Source organism: Perca fluviatilis, chromosome 17 (genome assembly GCF_010015445.1).
Source record: "Perca fluviatilis chromosome 17, GENO_Pfluv_1.0, whole genome shotgun sequence".
NCBI classification, from domain to species: Eukaryota; Metazoa; Chordata; class Actinopteri; order Perciformes; family Percidae; genus Perca; species Perca fluviatilis.
The window spans coordinates 9,095,033-9,114,230 of NC_053128.1; the positions used below are offsets into that span (position 1 = coordinate 9,095,033).

Here is a 19,198-nt window from a genome sequence, read left to right on the forward strand (position 1 = left end):
TGCAGGGCTATTGCCTTGGGTTGCATAAGATTGTACAGGTGTTTGATTATTTCTTTCCTTTTTAGAGGTAGCAGATTTAAAGGATTAGCCTACCTACTTTTTATTCCTCTCATTTATAAGATTGTCACCAGGTTTTTGCTGAAAAAGTCAGTTGCTGTTCTCGTACAGCGTCAAGATGCCACATACATATTTGACTGCTGTCAGAGTTGTGGTGTTTATAGGCCAGCAGGATGGACATGCCGAAGGGCAAATAAATATTTAAAATGAGACTTCTGGGTTGTGGGACGTACCAAGTTGTGGCACTCTATTCAATAAATCAGTGCAGATTTATTGGGATGGAGTTAGGAATAAAAACATGTTGACAAAGCATATACATCAACTGAGTGATGGTAAAAGTAAATAATGAAAAGATACAAATAATATATAGAAATAGCAATACACAGTAAATAAAACTGCTAATAACAGATAAAAAAAGATATATTTTAGTGAGAAATTCAATTATATGCAAAACCAAAGAGGGTTTCTCCCTTTTCTCTCAAATTAGCTTTCTTGTCAAAACCCAAATGTAATGAAGTACAGTGCACTCAAAGCAATTTGTACTGTACAGGGTCTACCATAAGGATAACATAAAAAATGGTATGCATATCATACTGTATAGAAGAAGAAAAAAAAGAATGAAAAAGATATTTGTGATAAGTATATATGATAAAATGATCATTAAACATAATATGTATTGAAAAGGATGTAAGAGGGTCTCACATTTAGGACTGGTGGGTTCAGTTGGGTTGGGTCTTAATGCTTCTAATAACTTGGTTTACAATTTTCTATAACATTAGCTAGCTATGACTAAATAAGCAACAATCACATTTAAAATGTAATATAATAATTAAGAATATTTAATTTATCAGTGCTGTGTGGGTGTGGTTTGATCAGATTTAACTGACCAACCAACTGACTAACCAAATTACACACCAGCTACCATCGGATTCTGATTCAAAAGTTGCTAAATCCTGATTGGTTTACAGAAGTACGTGACATTGTGTTTTTGCACACGAGTCCTGCCCACGTCAAACCAGTGAGAAGAAAAGAGAAAAAAAGAAATACATAAAATCATTTTTCACTTATATTGTATTTTGGGTCTTAGTTTGAGGACTGGGCAGACCTCTGTTGTAGTCTCTATGCTGCAGTAGTTGACTCTAACGGTTGAGTAGGACTTTAAATGTTTGGGGTTTGCTCTCCTGCTGCCTCAGGTGTTTGGCAACATCGAGCTGAATGAGGAGACCGCAATAAATCACCACAACAACTTCCAGACCTTTTTCCAGGCCTTGACTCTTCTCTTCAGGTAATGCTGCTTCCGTATTCCAACAATTCCGGTACCACAAATAATCCAGTGCCTTCTGATGACATCAACCCCTGTCACTGTGTGTGTTTCAGGAGTGCGACAGGCGAGGCGTGGCACGAGATCATGTTAGCGTGTCTCAGTAACCGGCCGTGTGATAAGCTCTCAGGAACCGTGGGGAAGGAGTGTGGAAGTGAATTTGCCTACTTCTACTTTGTCTCCTTCATCTTTCTCTGCTCCTTCCTGGTCAGTGTGAAGGGAAACCGAGGGCCGTCCCACCTGTTCTCAGACAGTGTGTTCTGATTGACACAAATGGTTTTGCATGTTTCAATTACCAGTTGGAACATGCAAACAGTCAAACTTCGTCTTAGAGACTTAGATCATTGTGACTTTTTGTCGTTTTGTTTTTAGTGATCAAAAAATACCCAGATTTTTTGAAAAGAGCAGGTTTGTTTGAACCTATTTTCACCCAGATTTTATGCCCCCATGAACCCAAAAGTAATCCTGTTCCCTGCTGCGAGAAGACCCTGTTTGCAGTTTGTCGTAAACAAGGTCTTCTTGCACCGAGCACAGCTCAGAAAAAGCCGACAGTTACAGAAAAGCAAAAAGAGAAATGGGAAGAAAATGCAAATGGGCTGCTGGTTATGTGACAAAATCCCTTCAAGTTAAAGTAAACAGCTAAATTGCAAAAGGTATTTTTAGATGTTCACCTAGATTCAAACGATTCAAATGATCAAAATAAAGAGATACATACATGGATTGGTTTTAGATTATTCCCAAAAGTAGAGAAAAACAGTGAGCCCCTATTTGTTGCCAACAATAGGAAAGTGTTATCGTCAGTAAAGTTGCAAGTGGGGTCAATTCCAAAAAGATATATGTAACATGTAGGAAATTAAGTAGTCAGCAGTAACATGTAAGAAATGTAGGAAATTAAGTAGTCAGCTGTAACATAGAATGTATAGTTTCTAGTTTTTGGGCTAAAAACATCCAAAATCACTTAATCCTTTAAGTAGAAATTAGATTTTATTTTATTTTTTTAAACAAATACTCCTATTCATTATTAATTTATTTTACACACTTATGTTTTCCTTCTCTAGATGTTGAACCTATTTGTGGCTGTCATCATGGACAACTTTGAGTATCTGACGAGGGACGCCTCCATCCTGGGGCCCCATCACCTTGATGAATTCATCCGCGTGTGGGCAGAGTATGACCCTGCTGCCTGGTAAGTGCTTCTGCTGTTTCTCTCTGACCTGTGCAGCTACAGTATAGTCCCTAATATCAGCCAGTGTCAGTGTTAAAGAGGGGGGTGTTTGTTTTTGGAGGAGAGGAATGCTAGGAAACAGGGAACTCTCAGCTCTGAGTTCCAGCAGGATGACTCTGCGATGTGGAACTGGAGAAATCCCATCTTCGAATGGCATTAAGCCTGAGCCAGAAGTTGGCTGAGGCTGCTGACGAGCCCCCTGTCGGCCAGACTGATGCATGTAAATCCAGCGTTCCGCTTGGCGGCCGCTCAGCCCTCTTTCCCTCTAAGCCGGCAGGCTCCAAATCTCCTCAGTCTGTCACTGTGGAGAGAAGAAGAGAAAGTATTTCTATCCCTTTAAAGGGTAGAATACAGGTTGATGTCAGCGCCCTCTCTGCTCCTTACACTGACAGTGTTTAACTTGACTAAAGCACAATACTAGTTCTGCGTGAGACAGTGCGAGGCGTAATCTGTCTCCGATTATGTAAGGCTCATTAAGTTTTAACCAAGGCTTCACAGAAGCCTTGTCAGTGAGTCAGGACTCCAAGAGAGGTGCGAGATGTGAAATACGAAATTGCCATCTCCTGACAGACATTACGGGGGAGGAATTATTATTTATTCCTTTGAATATAAATTAGCTGCTCTCAGAGATGTGCCTTCAGTAACAGTCAACTGCTTTAACTCATTTTTATGTCAGGTTGAAGCAAGGAGTATATTTAAGGCTCAGTTTTCACTTGTTTTCATAGATTTCTTTAAAAGGTTTAACGGTTTAAACAGATTTCACAGTTTTTATGTCTTTTACACATCCAAAAGTTGTTGTGTTTTCTGCAGCATGAAGAAAATGACCACTTTAGTTTACAGTAAACACAGGGCCAGAACCATTCCGGTTTGTTTTTTGGGGGGAATTTGGGGTTTAAAGAGGAATTTTACATTCTACAATTTGAAATGTACATGTGGTGGTAATTTAAAAATCTTATTACAGTATTTTTAGACTAAAAGGGAAACTTTAGTATTTTTCAACCCTGATCCATCCTATCCTTTTCCCAGTGTTTATGTCTAAGTTAATAATGGGGACAACAATTTTGAAATTGGTCCAGTATTAAAGGAACACGCCGACTTATTGGGACTTTAGCTTATTCACCGTAACCCCAGAGTAAGACAAGTCGATACATACCCTTCTCATCTCCGTGCGTGCTGTAACGCTGTCGGACGGCTCCAGCATTAGCTTAGCCCAGCACAGATCCTGCAGGTAACTGGTTCCAACTAGCCTACTGCTCCGAATTGTGACAAAAGTGACAAAATAACGCCAACATGTTCCTATTTACATGTTGTGATTTGTAGAGTCACAGCGTGTACAAAAAACAACATAACATGAGACACAGCCATCTTCTATCCGTAAACAAACCGGGAACTATATTCTCAGACAGGCTTGCTGCGAGCATATCACTCCACCCAAGTACTATATTCTTCCGCCTGGGAATATAGTTATAAATAACACTACCTTGCCGTCCTCTCCACCCGACTGAACACACTTTATTGGCTTAGAATTTCGGCAACAATCACTAAACACATTGCAAACTCATGGTCCTCTCTTCCCGATTTATAGCCCCCCCTCTCTTGGCTTAAAATAACTCACTGTTGTCGGCTACGGCCACTGAACAGGCTTGCCTGGTCCTCCTCTGGCGGCGTTAAGCAGGACCAGTCGGGATCACTTTACTGGCTGTGTCTCAATTGTTTTTGTGAGTAACCAACTCAGGTACTCTAGCTATATAATTCAATGTGAGTACACAAATGTTGAAATTACATAAAATGCCCGTCCCTTGTAGCCGTGAAAAATTAGCCTGAAGCTAATGCTTACCTGTTCAGGAGGAAATTAGCTAACTTGGCATCCTTTTGGGCTTTAAGCTGTCTCCAGCTTTCAAATACATCTCCAATATTTACCTGGGGTTTGTTACGTCTCTGGTCACGCAACTGTTAGAAACATGCCATGTTTTTTTTTAGGTCGGGTAGAATCTATCTCTGTTGATCCTGTTCGTTTGTTTGCTGCTTTCATGGCTGTACTAACGTTACAGCTGTAGCGCGCTGGGTTTAAGTTTTTACAGGTATATCTGGCAACCCGGCCTGGCTGTCAAACTGGGCAGTTGATAACAACACACAGATCAAAACATAAACATAAATTCTGTCACGGAACGGAAATTTCAAAAGGAGAAAATACTGGCATTAGCATTGTTGTCAGAAAAGATAGTATTTCAACTTAGCATGTTTCCTTAATATCTGATGACTCATTGGTGTCATTTTTGGATTTATTACAGTAAATACAGTACAGGCCAAAAGTTTGGACACACCTTCTCATTCAATGCGTTTCCTTTATTTTCATGACTATTTACATTGTAGATTCTCACTGAAGGCATCAAAACTATGAATGAACACATATGGAATTATGTACTTAACAAAAAAGTGTGAAATAACTGAAAACATGTCTTATATTTTAGATTCCTCAAAGTAGCCACCCTTTGCTTTTTTGATAGCGCTGCAAATCCTTGGTGTTCTCTCAATGAGCTTCATGAGGTAGTCACCTGAAATGGTTTTCACTTCACAGGTGTGCCTTGTCAGGGTTATTTAGTGGATTTTCTTTCCCTTATTAATGAGGTTGGGACCATCAGTTGTGTTGTGCAGAAGTCAGGTTGATACACAGCCGACAGCCCTATTGGACAACTGTTAGAATTCATATTATGACAAGAACCAATCAGCTAAGTAAAGAGAAATGAGTGGCCATCATTACTTTAACAAATGAAGGTCAGTCAGTCCGGAAAATTGCGAAAACTTTGAATGTGACCCCAAGTGCAGTCTCAAAAACCATCAAGCGCTACAACGAAACTGGCTCACATGAGGACCTCCCCAGGAAAGGAAGACCAAGAGTCACCTCTGCTGCTGAGGATAAGTTCATCCGAGTCACCAGCCTCAGAAATCCCAAGTTAACAGCAGCTCAGATTAGAGACCAGATGAATGCCACACAGAGTTCTAGCAGCAGACACATCTCTAGAACAACTGTTAAGAGGAGACTGCGCGAATCAGGCCTTCATGGTCAAGTAGCTGCTAGGAAAGCACTGCTAAGGAGAGGCAACAAGCAGAAGAGATTTGTTTGGGACACAAGGAATGGACATTAGACCAGTGGAAATCTATGCTTTGGTCTGATGAGTCCAAATTTGAGATCTTTGGTTCCAACCGCCGTGTCTTTGTGCGACGCAGAAAAGGTGAACGGATGGATTCTACATGCCTGGTTCCCTCCGTGAAGCATGGAGGAGGAGGTGTGATGGTGTGGGGGTGCTTTGCTGGTGACACTGTTGGGGATTTATTCAAAATTGAAGGCATACTGAACCAGCATGGCTACCACAGCATCCTGCAGCGACATGCCATCCCATCCAGTTTGCGTTTAGTTGGACCATCATTTATTTTTCAACAGGACAATGACCCCAAATACATCTCCAGGCTGTGTAAGGGCTATTTGACCAAGAAGGAGAGTGATGGAGTGCTGCGCCAGATGACCTGGCCTCCACCTGAACCCAATCAAGATGGTTTGGGGTGAGCTGGACCGCAGAGTGAAGGCAAAAGGGCCAACAAGTGCTAAGCATCTCTGGGAACTCCTTCAAGATTGTTGGAAAACCATTTCAGGTGACTACCTCTTGAAGCTCATCAAGAGAATGCCAAGAATGTGCAAAGCAGTAATCAGAGCAAAGGGTGGCTACTTTGAAGAAACTAGAATATAAGAAATACACTTTTTTTTTTTTTAAATACAGTACATAATTTCATATTATCATTCATAAGTGTTTGATCTTCGTGAGAATCTACAATGTAAATAGTCATGAAAATAAAGAAACACATTGAATGACAAGGTGTGTCCAAACTTTTGGCCTGTACTGTATATTACATATTGGACCTTTAAAATCCACTGCTGACCTCAGTATTTGTAAATCTCTGGCTACGGCCCTGATGTCTTGTTTTGATGAGCAAAAGAAAACCGAAGATGTGAGAAGAAGACACTCTTTGCCAGACACTTTTTGTCTCTCCAAGTAAGAAAAGAAAATAAGTCAGCAAAAACAAGCTATGAAAGTTTTAGACTTGACAGTCAAAATAAACTCCAAGAAATTCACAGATATAGTCAGAAAAATAAAAACTGAAACAACTGTTGTATTATTTATGCTGCTACTGAGTATTTACCGAACTGTTAATGCCCACTAACAGAGACCAGCTTATTATAGATCGATGTAATGAAATAACCTGTGACCTAACCACTTAAACATGTCTTATCTTTTACAGCGGGAGGATATGCTATCAGGATATGTACAAATTGTTGCGTTTTATCTCGCCTCCCCTGGGCCTGGGGAAGAAGTGCCCTAACAGGGTGGCTTATAAGGTTTGCAATCCCACACAGTCCTTTTGTTTTCAAAGGGACCGTGGTGGTTTCGGACTGTGACTGTCTGTTCTCATTCCCTGCAGTGCCAGAGAATGACCCAACCACACATGCATACATTCACACATCGATCCACCACTAACCAGCTGGCAGGTAACCATGGCGAGTGCAGGAAACAACGCCGCAAGTCAGGCTCAAACAAAAGGCATTTTATTTGTGATGTTTCCCTGCTTCTAAACACAGGAGTGAAAGGAGAGTGGGTAGTGAAGAGCGAGCATTGTGTGCTTTGTTTCCACTTTGGTTACTGCTAATGTCTCTTAGCATGCAGGAACAAAGGGCATTGTAAAGGAATACTCCACTGGACATCTGAAATAATAACCACCTTGAAAGTTGGCTCTGAAAGGTTTGAAGCTGCTCTTTTGAGAAGGACGATCACTGTGGTCCGCTTGGATTATATTGGATTCCAATGACTCAGAGTCATGGCATAAAAAGAAACAAAGAAAGAAAACATAAAAACCACGTTGAAAATTCTCAAACCACTCCTGCAGCATTTTTCCATTGATGTATCAAAGGGGAATTCAACTGATTTTTACTCAACTTTTCTTTAGTCTGTGGCCCAACAGGTAAATTAGGTCTTCAAGCTAATGTTTGTGAAATTGTTGAAATATGAAATTATCAAACATGCATTCTTGATGAATGAGATGACAGTATATTATCCCTGAGTATATCTCCCCCGTTCAATTGTATACAGGATGCAGGAGTTTTCAACCCCAAACTTATTGTAAACAAACTTTGTGAGTGGGTCTAGAATGTGTGGAATAAAAACATCTCTGGTTTTTCTGCATTGATTATTATACTTTCTTCTTAAAGCTGTTGATCATGAGTTTGACAGTTTTAAAGGAGTGTAAATGGGAAGTGCTCTTTTAAAAGAACTGAATATTGTGTTCTAGGATGGCGTCAGTTCTTTCCAATAAAAGTCGCCTACCAGTTAATTTCAGTGCCCATAACACGTGAGCGTTAATGTCTTTTTTCTACCTGAGACTCCCAATACAAGTTTTGAAATTTTGGTTTTGAAGTTTGTATTGCATTTGGATGTTTGTGACATCTAGAAAAAAAAAAAGTTGGTTGTTTTACATGAATGATTGTGTATGGGGAAAAAAACTTTTCGGCACACGCACATCCTGTGACCTGCAGCTTGGGCAGTGGAGTACGTTGCAGGAGTGTTTTAGGAATTTCTTTTTTTAAAGATATTTTTTGGGGGCTTTTCCCTTTATTTGAGTGACCGTGAATAGACAGGAAAGGTGGGAGAGAGATGGGGGATGACACACAGCAAAGGGCCGCAGGTCGGACTCGAACCCGGGCCACTGCAAAGGACTTGGCCTACATGGGGTAGCACGCTCTTACTGGGTGAGCTAGAGGTCGCCCCAGGTTTAGGAATTTCTATAGGTTAGGTTGACATTGTAAATCATTGTAAGTAATGTGAGTCCAAGCTTTAATTTTTTCAGAGCCGCCTTTCAAGCCTTCAGGTGGTGAAAGACAGATATTTGTTGTCGTAAGCCTTTATCATAAAATGCACTGTGGTTCCTAAATGCATATCTTCCAACATGATCCCTCCATCCAGCATCTCTGCACAGGGAATCCTCTGGAGCATCCTCCCCTCCCTCCTCCTCTGGGATCCATTCCTATCCTAAAACCCAACCAGGATGGTATTCCACATCATGATCTCCTGGAAATCTTATTAACAAGGATTTCTGTGTTTCCCTCTCTTTCCCCTCCCATTCTATTGCCACTTTCTGTCATTATGTAACTTCCCCAACCCCTGTTAATCCCAACACCTCCTCACCTGGAAAATCTTCATTCCTCCTTCCATGGCCTCCTACCATCTTTCCCCTGGGAAGCGGCCGCATGAATTACCGCGATATGTACGAGATGCTTCGCGACATGTCCCCTCCGCTAGGTTTGGGGAAGAAATGTCCGCCCCGGGTCGCCTATAAGGTAGAACTACTCCTTTCTCCTCCCTTCCCCTCCCTCCCTTCAGTCACGGCTGGTTTCCCTGCTTCCACATGTCAAACATGTTCAGGCTTCTGTCAGTGTGTCACAGTCAGTATCTTCTGGCCTGCTGTTGTGCTGTTCTTTCTGTTCATCTGTGACGCTCTGCGGCCCTGTCATGCTCTGCGAGGGTTCGTTGTACATTTCATCTACGGAAGGGCCAAGATCAGAGAGCAAAACCATCAGCAGCTGTTTTCAGCAAACAAGCATACAGACAAAGTTAGTGGCTATCTGCAGAGGAAAGTAGAATAGCTAACAGCTGAAGAGACCAATATTTTTCTCAGGTGTTGGTAGAGACCTAGCCCCATTTATGACTTCAGGAGTGTACCTTACTCTGTGATTTGTATGTAAATCTTTGTTTGTACCGGTTATCCAGTACCAGGTTGTATCTTCAAATGTTTTTGTGATGTCACAGATGTCTGTCTGAAATGATGAAATATTTGCCCAGGGTGAAAACAATGTTTCCACAGACTGCTAGGCTGATGCGTCCTTAATATCCATCCAGCGAAGAAGAGTAGAGTGGATTTCAAATGTGGATCAGTTATTTTATCATTCTGGGCAGACTATAGATATCTGTGAGACAAAGAAAATACTGAACTGTACCTTTTGAAGATGCAACCCACTGGATAACTGGGGAACATTAGCATTTAGATTTTCTGCCTCGCTACTGGCAGAGCTTTAGGGATGTAAGCGCCCGGATAAATTGCCATAACATTTTGCTTCATTGGCATAAAATTTTGCTTCATGGTACCCAGGGGATGAATGTTACTGACTTTGGTGATCCCCTGACTTTTTAATCTAGCACCACCATCAGGTCAAGATTTGACCTTTTCCAATTCTTTGGTTTATGACCGAATAGAACTGATAGCCCCATCTGCCTCAGATGTAGTTTGTGTTTAGTCCTATTTCACATGTTGCTAACAACCTAATCTATGATGTTAAACATGGTAAACTTTACCTTCTAAACATCAGCATGTTTACATTGTCATTATGAGAGTGTTAGCATTTAGGTAAAAGCACAGCCTAGTGTGGTTGTATTTTTGTGTCCCTTAAGGTTTGCGTTGGAGACGCCATGTTAATGAATAACGTAGTAACATACGGAATGCTCAAGTATCAAATGGGGCTAGTGGAGACACAACCAGAGTTAGAAAGAGAGTGAATATTGGATGGATTTATAACGTGGAATAGTAAACTCAACTCCAAATAAAAAGTTGCTCTGTGTCTGCTGGATGTAAAAATAGCTAAATAACTGTTTGCTAATGCCGTGTTTCCACTGTATGGTACGGCGCTGCTTGACTTTTTTGGTAGCAGTACTTTTCTCTTTTTGTTTTCCACTGCTGATAATATCCCCTTAGTGTAGGCAGGATGAAAGTCTTCAACACAGTTCATCCTGCACAAACCTCACATTTTTGTGGGCTGCCATTTATTAAAATCTGTGTCGAGTTAATAAAAAAAAAAAAAGTGTGGTTGCTATTGATGGTAGCTTTCCTTCCTTCTGGCAGGGTGTGCCGTGTTGTGATAGTGACGGTTCTCTCTGACCAATCAGTGGTCTGCTGTGTTTTAACACCTTTAAGTATCGGCTCAGCTCGCTTGGAGCCTCGGCCGAGGTGTTCCCAAAAAGGTACCATGTAATAGTCACAACTTCTTTTAATGGAAAACCAAAAAAGAGTGAGTCAAGCCATGCCATGCAGCGGAAATTTTGTTTTTGGCCCTCTAGTGGCCAAAATCATCACAACAGCCAACAGTTTTGATTGAATTACTGTTATTGTAAGGTTTGGCAAAGAAACAAATTATTTAGTTCAGGATCTCATCAGGATTCAGATGCTTATAAGGAATTATTATTTCTCAACACTGAAAGATGGGACATTTAAGAACACTTTCACCATCTTCTCATTCTCTCATGGCACATTTATCCCATGATTATATGTAAGACTTTTATACTAGTGGGGTCAACAATCCTCAGGTAGTCCCTGCCAGCTGCTTACCTCTTAGCATGCACATGGCTCAACTTGATTGGTTTCATTGCACGCACAGCTGTCCAAATAAATCACATTTAAAGCAGCCCTGCCCTCACCACAGTTAAAAATGTCTGGGTCTGACGTGGTCGCATATCCAAATATAACTCCTGTTTTTGAGAATCGGCAGAGAAAGACCTGAGCAAAGACACAGAGCGAGAGCAGCTATGGTCTATAGGGCAGCTAGCGTTTTTCTTCACATCTCTATTTTTCTCTATTTTCCCCCTCCCCCTACTTTGTTTATTGCGCCCCTTGTTAACCTCCCTTCCTAATGAACATGTCTTCCCCTGATAGTCACAGTTGTCCCTGTTACCCTCTCATTTTCCAGTTTCATGTTCTGTCTGCAGGCTCAGCTTCACTCTTTTGGATGATCTTTCCTTGACCCTCTCAAGGGATTTGTTTCCTCTCTTCTACTTCCTCTAACCGTGTGTGTGTGTGTGTCTGTGTGTGTGTGCATGCATGCGCACGCAAGTCAAGCATGCATCCTAGGTGCTTTTTGAGCACTGTATGCGTTTCTTTATTTGTCTGATGCTCATGGTCTGCAGCCATTCTCTGTTTTGGGGCGAGAGATGCAAGACTTTACATGTGTAGATGCTTTCCAGTTAAGGCACATACTCCTCATTTTCCACCTCCTCCTCTTCTTGCCTCTCATCTCTCCATCTCTTCATCTGTATTGTTATGCTTCCAGAGTGAATGTACTTTCTCTGTTTCCTTAGCTCAGCAACACTTTTCCTTTTTTCACAAATGTTTATGATGGTTTTTGCTTTCGCTTTTCGGTAAATTATTTTCCTTTTAATTGAAAGTTCCATGTCCAGCGCATCCCTCTAGCCTCACTGTCATTGTATTGTACTAACTCCAATATGCATGTGTGCATAAATTATTTCATTGCAGCATTGATCCAGAAGCCGTGCATGGCATGGATCAATGCTGAGCAGTTTCTACTTTTTACAGTTAATGCCTGATGCATTTTATGTTTCATAACCTTCTGTAGAAATACTGTTGAATTAATAATCATAATGAGCCTCTGTGCTGCCTAGTAATTGGACTAATATTTACCAGATTTTAGAACTTTGGAGCACACCGCAATGTAGGGCTGCCATTAACTGTTATAGCTATTTTAATGAAACAATTCATCATTTAGTCCATAAAATGTCAGAAAATGGTGAAAACAGGCCTCAGGGGTAACATTTTTAAATTGCCTGTTTTGTCCAAACACCTGTCTAAACCAAACGACATAAGGCTTCAGTAGCCTTAGTAAGCAAAAGAAAGTAGGGATCTTTCAAAGCTTTTTCTCTCAGCGTGTCCTTGCATATACTGTGGGTTTGTTGCCGGGGCAATAAACTTGCACACGACTACCCGCTTTATTATACAGTATTAGCTTCAGCTGAACTTTAGAATGCATTAGTGCACCCATCGAGGACTGTGGATTTTGCTCCCCATCTTGCAGTGTAGTCACACACAGGGTTTTCCCTTCCATCATAAGGCTTAGGCGCAGCACCCAAGCTTTGGGCACCACCTAAACCGAATGAATATAAAATCAATGTGAGCATTAAAACTAACTCAATGACTTTTCTCAGATCTAATGATTGTAGTTGGTCTACAGTGGACTTTATTTAGTTATTTTTGTCATTTAGCCATTTTCGTCATTTATCTATTATATGCTCTAGCTTTTCCAACATTTTAGACACAGATATGTCAATAACAATGGTCCAAAATGATCTGAAATTGCATTATTGTAATTTAAAAAAAAAATACAACATTTTCTTGAAGGAGGACCCCTAAGCCCCCTGCCAAATGTGTGCACCTAAGTCTTCCACAAACCTAGGGAAAACACTACAGTGGTATATCTTCATGGCTAATTTGGAGAGGAGGAATGATTAAAGCAACCAATAACTCTCTCAATATACACAAGGCATGTGAGTAAAGATAGCCTTGATCAAACGGGAACCTATCTTCTGCGGTGTCTTAAGTACAGTAACAGTTTGATGGAGAGTTTTCTGTCACACTCTCATTCCAGAGCTGTGGGTCCACCAGCGACCTCTGTTTTCTTCTCAGGCCTCCAAGTCATTATTTCCACAACAAATACGTGCTGCTGCATGTTTCCAGCAGCAGTGAGAGCTTAGCATGTTCTGTGAGCTCACAGTGCTTAGCATCACAAGTTAATCATATTTCAGCTTTTAGCTGAAGCCTGCTACGTTTCCAGTGGATTCGTAGTAGTCTCATAGCAACAGCAGCAGCCATTAACAGAACAAAGCTCCATGCATTAATCTTAGCTTAAAAATAGGTGTGCATGGTGGGCACACAGTTTTAGGCCTTTGTGTGCACAGAAATTATTCATTGACTAATGGAGTTTGAAAGTGAATGAATTTACAATAATATCCCTATTTAATTAGGTCAATTAACAAACATAAATGCTAAACATTCGCTGGTCCCATCTTCTCAAATGTGAGGATTTGATGTTTTTCTCTGTTCATATCATTAAAGGACTGTTGGACGGACAAAACACGACACAAATTGCACTTTGGGAAATTGTGATGGGCTTCTTTACTATTTTCTGATAAGTTATTGACTAAAGGATTATAAACCACAATTCCAGTGAAGTTGGGATCTTGTGAAAAATGTAAATAAAACCAGAATACAATGATTTGCAAATCTTTTTCAACCTATATTCAATTGAATACACTACAAAGACAATATATTTAATTTTCAAACTAATAAACTTAAAAATTATTATTATTATTAAAAAATATTCACTCATTTTGAATTTGATGCCAGCAACCCGTTCCAAAAAAGCTGGGACAGGGGCATGTTTACCACTGTGTTACATCACCTTTCCTTTCAACAACACTAATTAAGCGTTTGGGAACTGAGGACACTGATTGGTGAAGCTTTTTAAGTGGAATTATTTCCCATTCTGGCTTGATGTACAACTTCAGTTGCTCAACAGTCCTGGGTCTTCTTTGTCGTATTTTGAGCTTCATAATGCTCCCCACATTTTCAGTGGGGGACAGGTCTGGACTGCATGCAGGCCAGTCTAGTACCCGCACTCTTTTACTACGAAGCCACGCTGTTGTAGCATGTGCAGAATGTGGCTTAGCATTGTCTTGCTGAAATTAGCAGAGACGTCCCTGAAAAAGACTTTGCTTGGATGGCAGCATATGTTGCTCCAAAACCTGTATGTACCTTTCAGCATTAATGGTGCCTTCACAGATGTGGAAATTACCCATGCCATGGTCACTAACACTTAATACCATCACAGATGCTGGCTTTTGAACTTTGCGCTGATAACAATCTGGATGGTCCTTTCCCTCTTTGGCCCGGAGGACAATTTAAATTTTGTGGACTCGTCAGACCACAGCACACTTTTCTACTTTGCGTTAGTCCTTCTCAGATGAGCTCTGGCTCAGAAAAGCTTGCGTTTCTGGATGTTGTTGCTATATGGCTTTCGCTTTGCATGGTAGATGTAGCGATGAACTGTGTTAACTGACAATGGTTTTCTGAAGTGTTCCTGAGCCCACGTGGTAATATCCTTTACATAATGATGTCGGTTTTTAATGCAGTGCCGCCTGAGGGGTCGAAGGTCACGGGCATTCAGTGTTTGTTTTCAGCCTTGCTGCTTACATGCAGAGATTTCTCCAGATTCTCTGGATCTTTTGATGATATTATGGACTGTAGATGATGAAATCCCTAAATTCCTTACAATTGTACGTTGTTCTTAAACTGTTGGACTATTTTCTCACGCAGTTGTTCACAAAGTGGTGAACCTTGTCCCATCCTTGCTTGTGAACGACCTTTTATATCCAATCATGACCAATTAACCTGTTCACCTGTGGAATATTCCAAACAGGTGGTTTTTGAGCATTCCTCAACTTTCCCAGTCTTTTGTTGCCCCTGTCCCAGCTTTTTTGAAATGTGTTGCAGGCATCCAATTCAAAATGAGTGAATATTTGCAAAAAAATAAAGTTTATCAGTTTTAACATTAAATAGCTTGTCTTTGTAGTGTATTAAATTGACTATAGGTTGGAAAGGATTTTCAAATCATTGTAATCTGTTTTTATTTACGTTTTACACAACGTCCCAACTTCCTTGGAATTGGAGTTTGTAAGAGGGTAACTGACAGATTGATCGTTAATGCAAATAACCATTAGCTGCAGCCCTAACATGTAACTGTGGATGTTTTTCACCAGTTGTTTTACAGTATATTATTGGTAAAGGTGCATTGACACAATTCAAAAGAATATTTATCATTATTTATTATTTGAAAGACATAAACTCTGGGTGGACAAACTACAAGATTTGTTCACCTGACAGAGAACCAGAGTTTTTGTACCAAAGTTAAAGTTTGAAACAGCTATCCATTAATTTGACTCGTAGTTACATATTTAATCCAGTCTCCTTTCCTTCAGCTGTTGGTTGTATTCATGCCCCTTCCTCTTTACTTCCATTCCTCCCAGCGATTGGTGAAGATGAACATGCCTATCGCAGCTGACAAGACGGTGCATTTCACCTCCACGCTGATGGCCTTGATTCGCACAGCCCTGGAGATCAAACTGGCATCTGGTGAGAGACTAAAACTACAAAATCCAGAGTCCCTTGCGGACGGACCTATGGCTCTGTTGTTTATGCAAATGGCTGTGATCGCTGTGCTGCAGATTTGATGTGACATGTTTGTGGGCCATTCCTCAGGGGTCCTGGCGCAGCATTTGTGTGACGCTGACTTGAAGAGGGAGATAAACCGAGTCTGGCCCAACCTGTCGCAGAAGACTGTCGACCTGCTGGTGACGCCACCTAAATGTGAGCCACGGTTCTGTTGGGGTTCTACTGGGCTCTACTGAAACCCAGATGTTTGCTCTTCACTTGACCTCTTCCTCTTTATATTCAGAACTTCATCTTTGAAAAATGTTCATGTTCATTTTCTGTCACTTCTTCATATGGCTGTGCACTGCATAATCTTCTTTAGCTTTACTTTCGAAGTCTAAATGAACATGTTTCAGGATTTGTCACAGTTCAAGTTTCGCTTTTTCTTGATCCTACTTCACCGTCGTGTTTTGTCTTCTTTTAAGATACAGACACTCAGATATAAATAGATATTTCTTAAAACAGCTTGATTTGTGTTGGACACTAGCTAACTAAATAATCATCTGGCAGATTTGTGAGCTTGTTTAAGAAAACAAGACTTTAAAATGCAATAATCGATTCAATTTGCTTAGTACAATGGAGATTCTTCTCACATTTTTGTCTGCTATTGAGCCCTAATTGTGTTGGTTTCTCAAAGCAAGTGTGGTGATATGATTTCTAGAGAAGAATCTAGAGAAGTCAGTGTTCTTGATGTTAGTGCATTGATATGCATTGTTGTGTTTTCTTTCAAGATACTTTTACTTTTGGTCAAGACTTTGATGGTTCGCAGTGTGGTCTTGTGCGTAGTGTCTTATTTCTAGTGAACATGACAGGGCAGCTCAGCTCAGTCCCACCCACAATGACCAGGCACATACTGTCCATATCCTCCTATTTACTCTGTGTTGTTGCTCATCTGGCGCCACCTACCGGCCTCATGGCAGAACAGTCTCTCACTCTGCTCTCTCCTCCTCCAGACAATGAGCTGACTGTGGGGAAGGTCTATGCCGCTCTAATGATCTTTGACTACTATAAGCACACTTGTGCCAAGAGACTCCAGCAGCAGCAGCATTCTACAGGGGGACCTCAGGTACAGTGTGTTGTGAAAAATGTGCATGTGAAGAGTTCAGAGGGGGTTTAGGCAGGAAAAAAACTCACAGCAACAAACTTGAATGAATTAGAAAATGTTTTAATCATTTCTAGCATAGGAATTTTCGGTAGTCATAACAATCTAAGAACATTTCAAATAAATCTTATTTCACGTGCTTTCTATATAAATTGTATAATGTCAATGTAATGACATTGTTGTTGATCTGTCCTGCAGAGTAAACTTGGGGCGTTGTTCCGTCCCATGCTGCCCCTCACTCAAATACAGGAAGTAGAACCGCTGATCTGCAGCCCCAAACAGCCCCTCCCACCCCAGCCTGAGCCAGAAGCCAAGCCAGAGCTGCTGCCCACTACAACCATCATCTCGGTTAACAGGGACACAATGTAAGGGACAGCCTTCTCCGTAATATACAGTAGAAACATAATCCAACAACATCCCCAACTTAGATGGAGCTGTTGTTCAGTATTTTAATATTGAAAGTAAGTAAAAAGTGCAATACACTCTGGCTCCATATGCATGCCTCTATTTTATTTAGATGGCGTTTCGGCCATCAGGCCTTCTTCAAAATCAACAAGGCCTGAGGGCCGAAACATCATAACGTAAATAAAATAGAGAACTGCATACATTATGGAGCCAGAGTGTGGACACTTTTTTCTTACTTTCAAGTCTACCTCCAGTGATCAGCACCTCACAACAGGCCTTGGTGTGCATTACTTTTCTATATTATTGTAATATTACCTTCAAGTACAAGAGAACATGTTCTGTAATATTTAGGAATTGCCCTAAATCAAATCAAGGTTCCAACAAATTCCTAAAAGTAAATTTTTCATTTGACAAATGCCCTTAGAAATGAAAATAAGGGAACATTTTGTCATTGACAAATAGTTGACACTGACATATGGTTCTATCAGGAAAAACTCTAAAATGGTGTTTCCTGAGTTCACAGTATATCTTATCCTACAACACCGATTAGTTGCAAATATCCGAGCTCTTGTGTGTTCACACACAGACCAAACAAGAGGAGTGCCATAAAACATTCCCAGTCCGGAGATGTTTCTCAGGCAGCGCACCAGAGGCCCAAAGGCCGAAGGAAACTCCAGAGAGGCCAGTCAGAGGATGTGCCATATTCCACCAGACCTCAGGTACACCAACACCAAGAAAACGCCATCATCTACATGTTATTTAGCATTTTAACGTCTGTGTCATCTGCCTCTATACATACTACTACTACTTCTTTTTCATGCAGGAATTTGTTGAACTGAAGCAGGTGGAGAACATTTCAGACACAGAGGGATATCCAATCCTGGAGGGCCACTGCAGAGCGGCTTCACTGCCCCGACTTAATGCTGAGTACTACGTAAGCTCCTCAGTGCTCATGATGCTGTGCCTCCTGTTTTACTGCTCTCTGAAAAGATCTCTTTAGCTCATTAACAGCTGCTCTGTTGGAGCTGCATTCTTGTGATATTATCAGATTTGGAAAATGCAGACACTGCAGATACCTTGGACTTTTCAACAATGTCTTCTGCGATGTAAAACAGGAAATATAAAATAATAAAATGTCTGTGTTTAGCAGTGAACAGGTGGCGGAGGTAGGACTGGAAAAGGGCTGAAAAAAGGCTGGCGCAATGCTGAATGATAGCTGGTTAGTGAAAGCAGCCGTGAGCTAACAGAGCCACTCTGTCAGTCCACATCAGTTCATCCTGCTAACCCCAACCTCTCCAGTCTGACAATTTTACATTTATTACAGAGGAGGAAATTGAGGACAGATGGACTCAGCAAAGTGCACAACATGGAGCACCTGCACACCTATTCTCATTGATAGACTAAGAAAGTAATTAAATTACTGCTGCATACAAAACTATCATGTTAGCCAGAGACATAATTATCTAACTAAATAACTTTGTGTTTTCTCTACAATACCATCTAAAATCTCTGCCTCCACCCAAGTGGTGCTACACCACTTATGTCATTGGCTGATTAAACGTGCCATTTTTACAAATTTACAACAGAAAGCAGAAATATTAGCTATTTCGATATTGAATCACCAGTAGAGCAGAGAGTTTTGGACTTTTTTTGATGAATTTGACAACATACTGTTTTTCGATACCACACTCATGTCTCTGCGTTAAGGAACTAGTGCCGGAAAGCAATTAGCTTACCATAAAGAATTAGTTAAAGTGCTCATATAATGCTTCTTGGCTTTTTCCCATTCCTTTATTGTGTTATATATCTTTTTTGTGCACGCAATAGGTTTACAAAGTGAAAAAGCCCAAAGTCCACCCCAAAGGGACTTACCATCTCCAACAGAAAACACTGTTCACAAACTGCTCCAAACAGCTCTATTGTAGTCCAGCCTTTATTTCAGAGATGAACATGAGTCACTTTGTAACACACGTTATAATGCTCGCCTAGCTGCTAG

The 19,198-nt window shown here is 40.8% G+C and overlaps 1 protein-coding gene across 3 annotated transcripts in view; it reads left to right on the forward strand.

The window, feature by feature from the left end:
- Nucleotides 1–19,198, forward strand: part of cacna1bb (calcium channel, voltage-dependent, N type, alpha 1B subunit, b) — a 226,803-nt gene that overhangs the window by 190,886 nt on the left and 16,719 nt on the right. For 2 of the 3 annotated variants that reach the window (XM_039780357.1, XM_039780358.1), the window contains 10 exons: nucleotides 1,251–1,342; nucleotides 1,435–1,585; nucleotides 2,437–2,564; nucleotides 8,892–8,988; nucleotides 15,512–15,617; nucleotides 15,744–15,851; nucleotides 16,649–16,761; nucleotides 16,996–17,162; nucleotides 17,789–17,921; nucleotides 18,026–18,136. In XM_039780357.1, the coding sequence (XP_039636291.1) occupies nucleotides 1,251–1,342; nucleotides 1,435–1,585; nucleotides 2,437–2,564; nucleotides 8,892–8,988; nucleotides 15,512–15,617; nucleotides 15,744–15,851; nucleotides 16,649–16,761; nucleotides 16,996–17,162; nucleotides 17,789–17,921; nucleotides 18,026–18,136 (1,206 nt within the window). Of the gene's footprint in view, nucleotides 1–1,250; nucleotides 1,343–1,434; nucleotides 1,586–2,436; nucleotides 2,565–6,899; nucleotides 6,997–8,891; nucleotides 8,989–15,511; nucleotides 15,618–15,743; nucleotides 15,852–16,648; nucleotides 16,762–16,995; nucleotides 17,163–17,788; nucleotides 17,922–18,025; nucleotides 18,137–19,198 lie in introns of all 3 variants that reach the window. The other variant, XM_039780356.1, reaches the window with a different exon arrangement.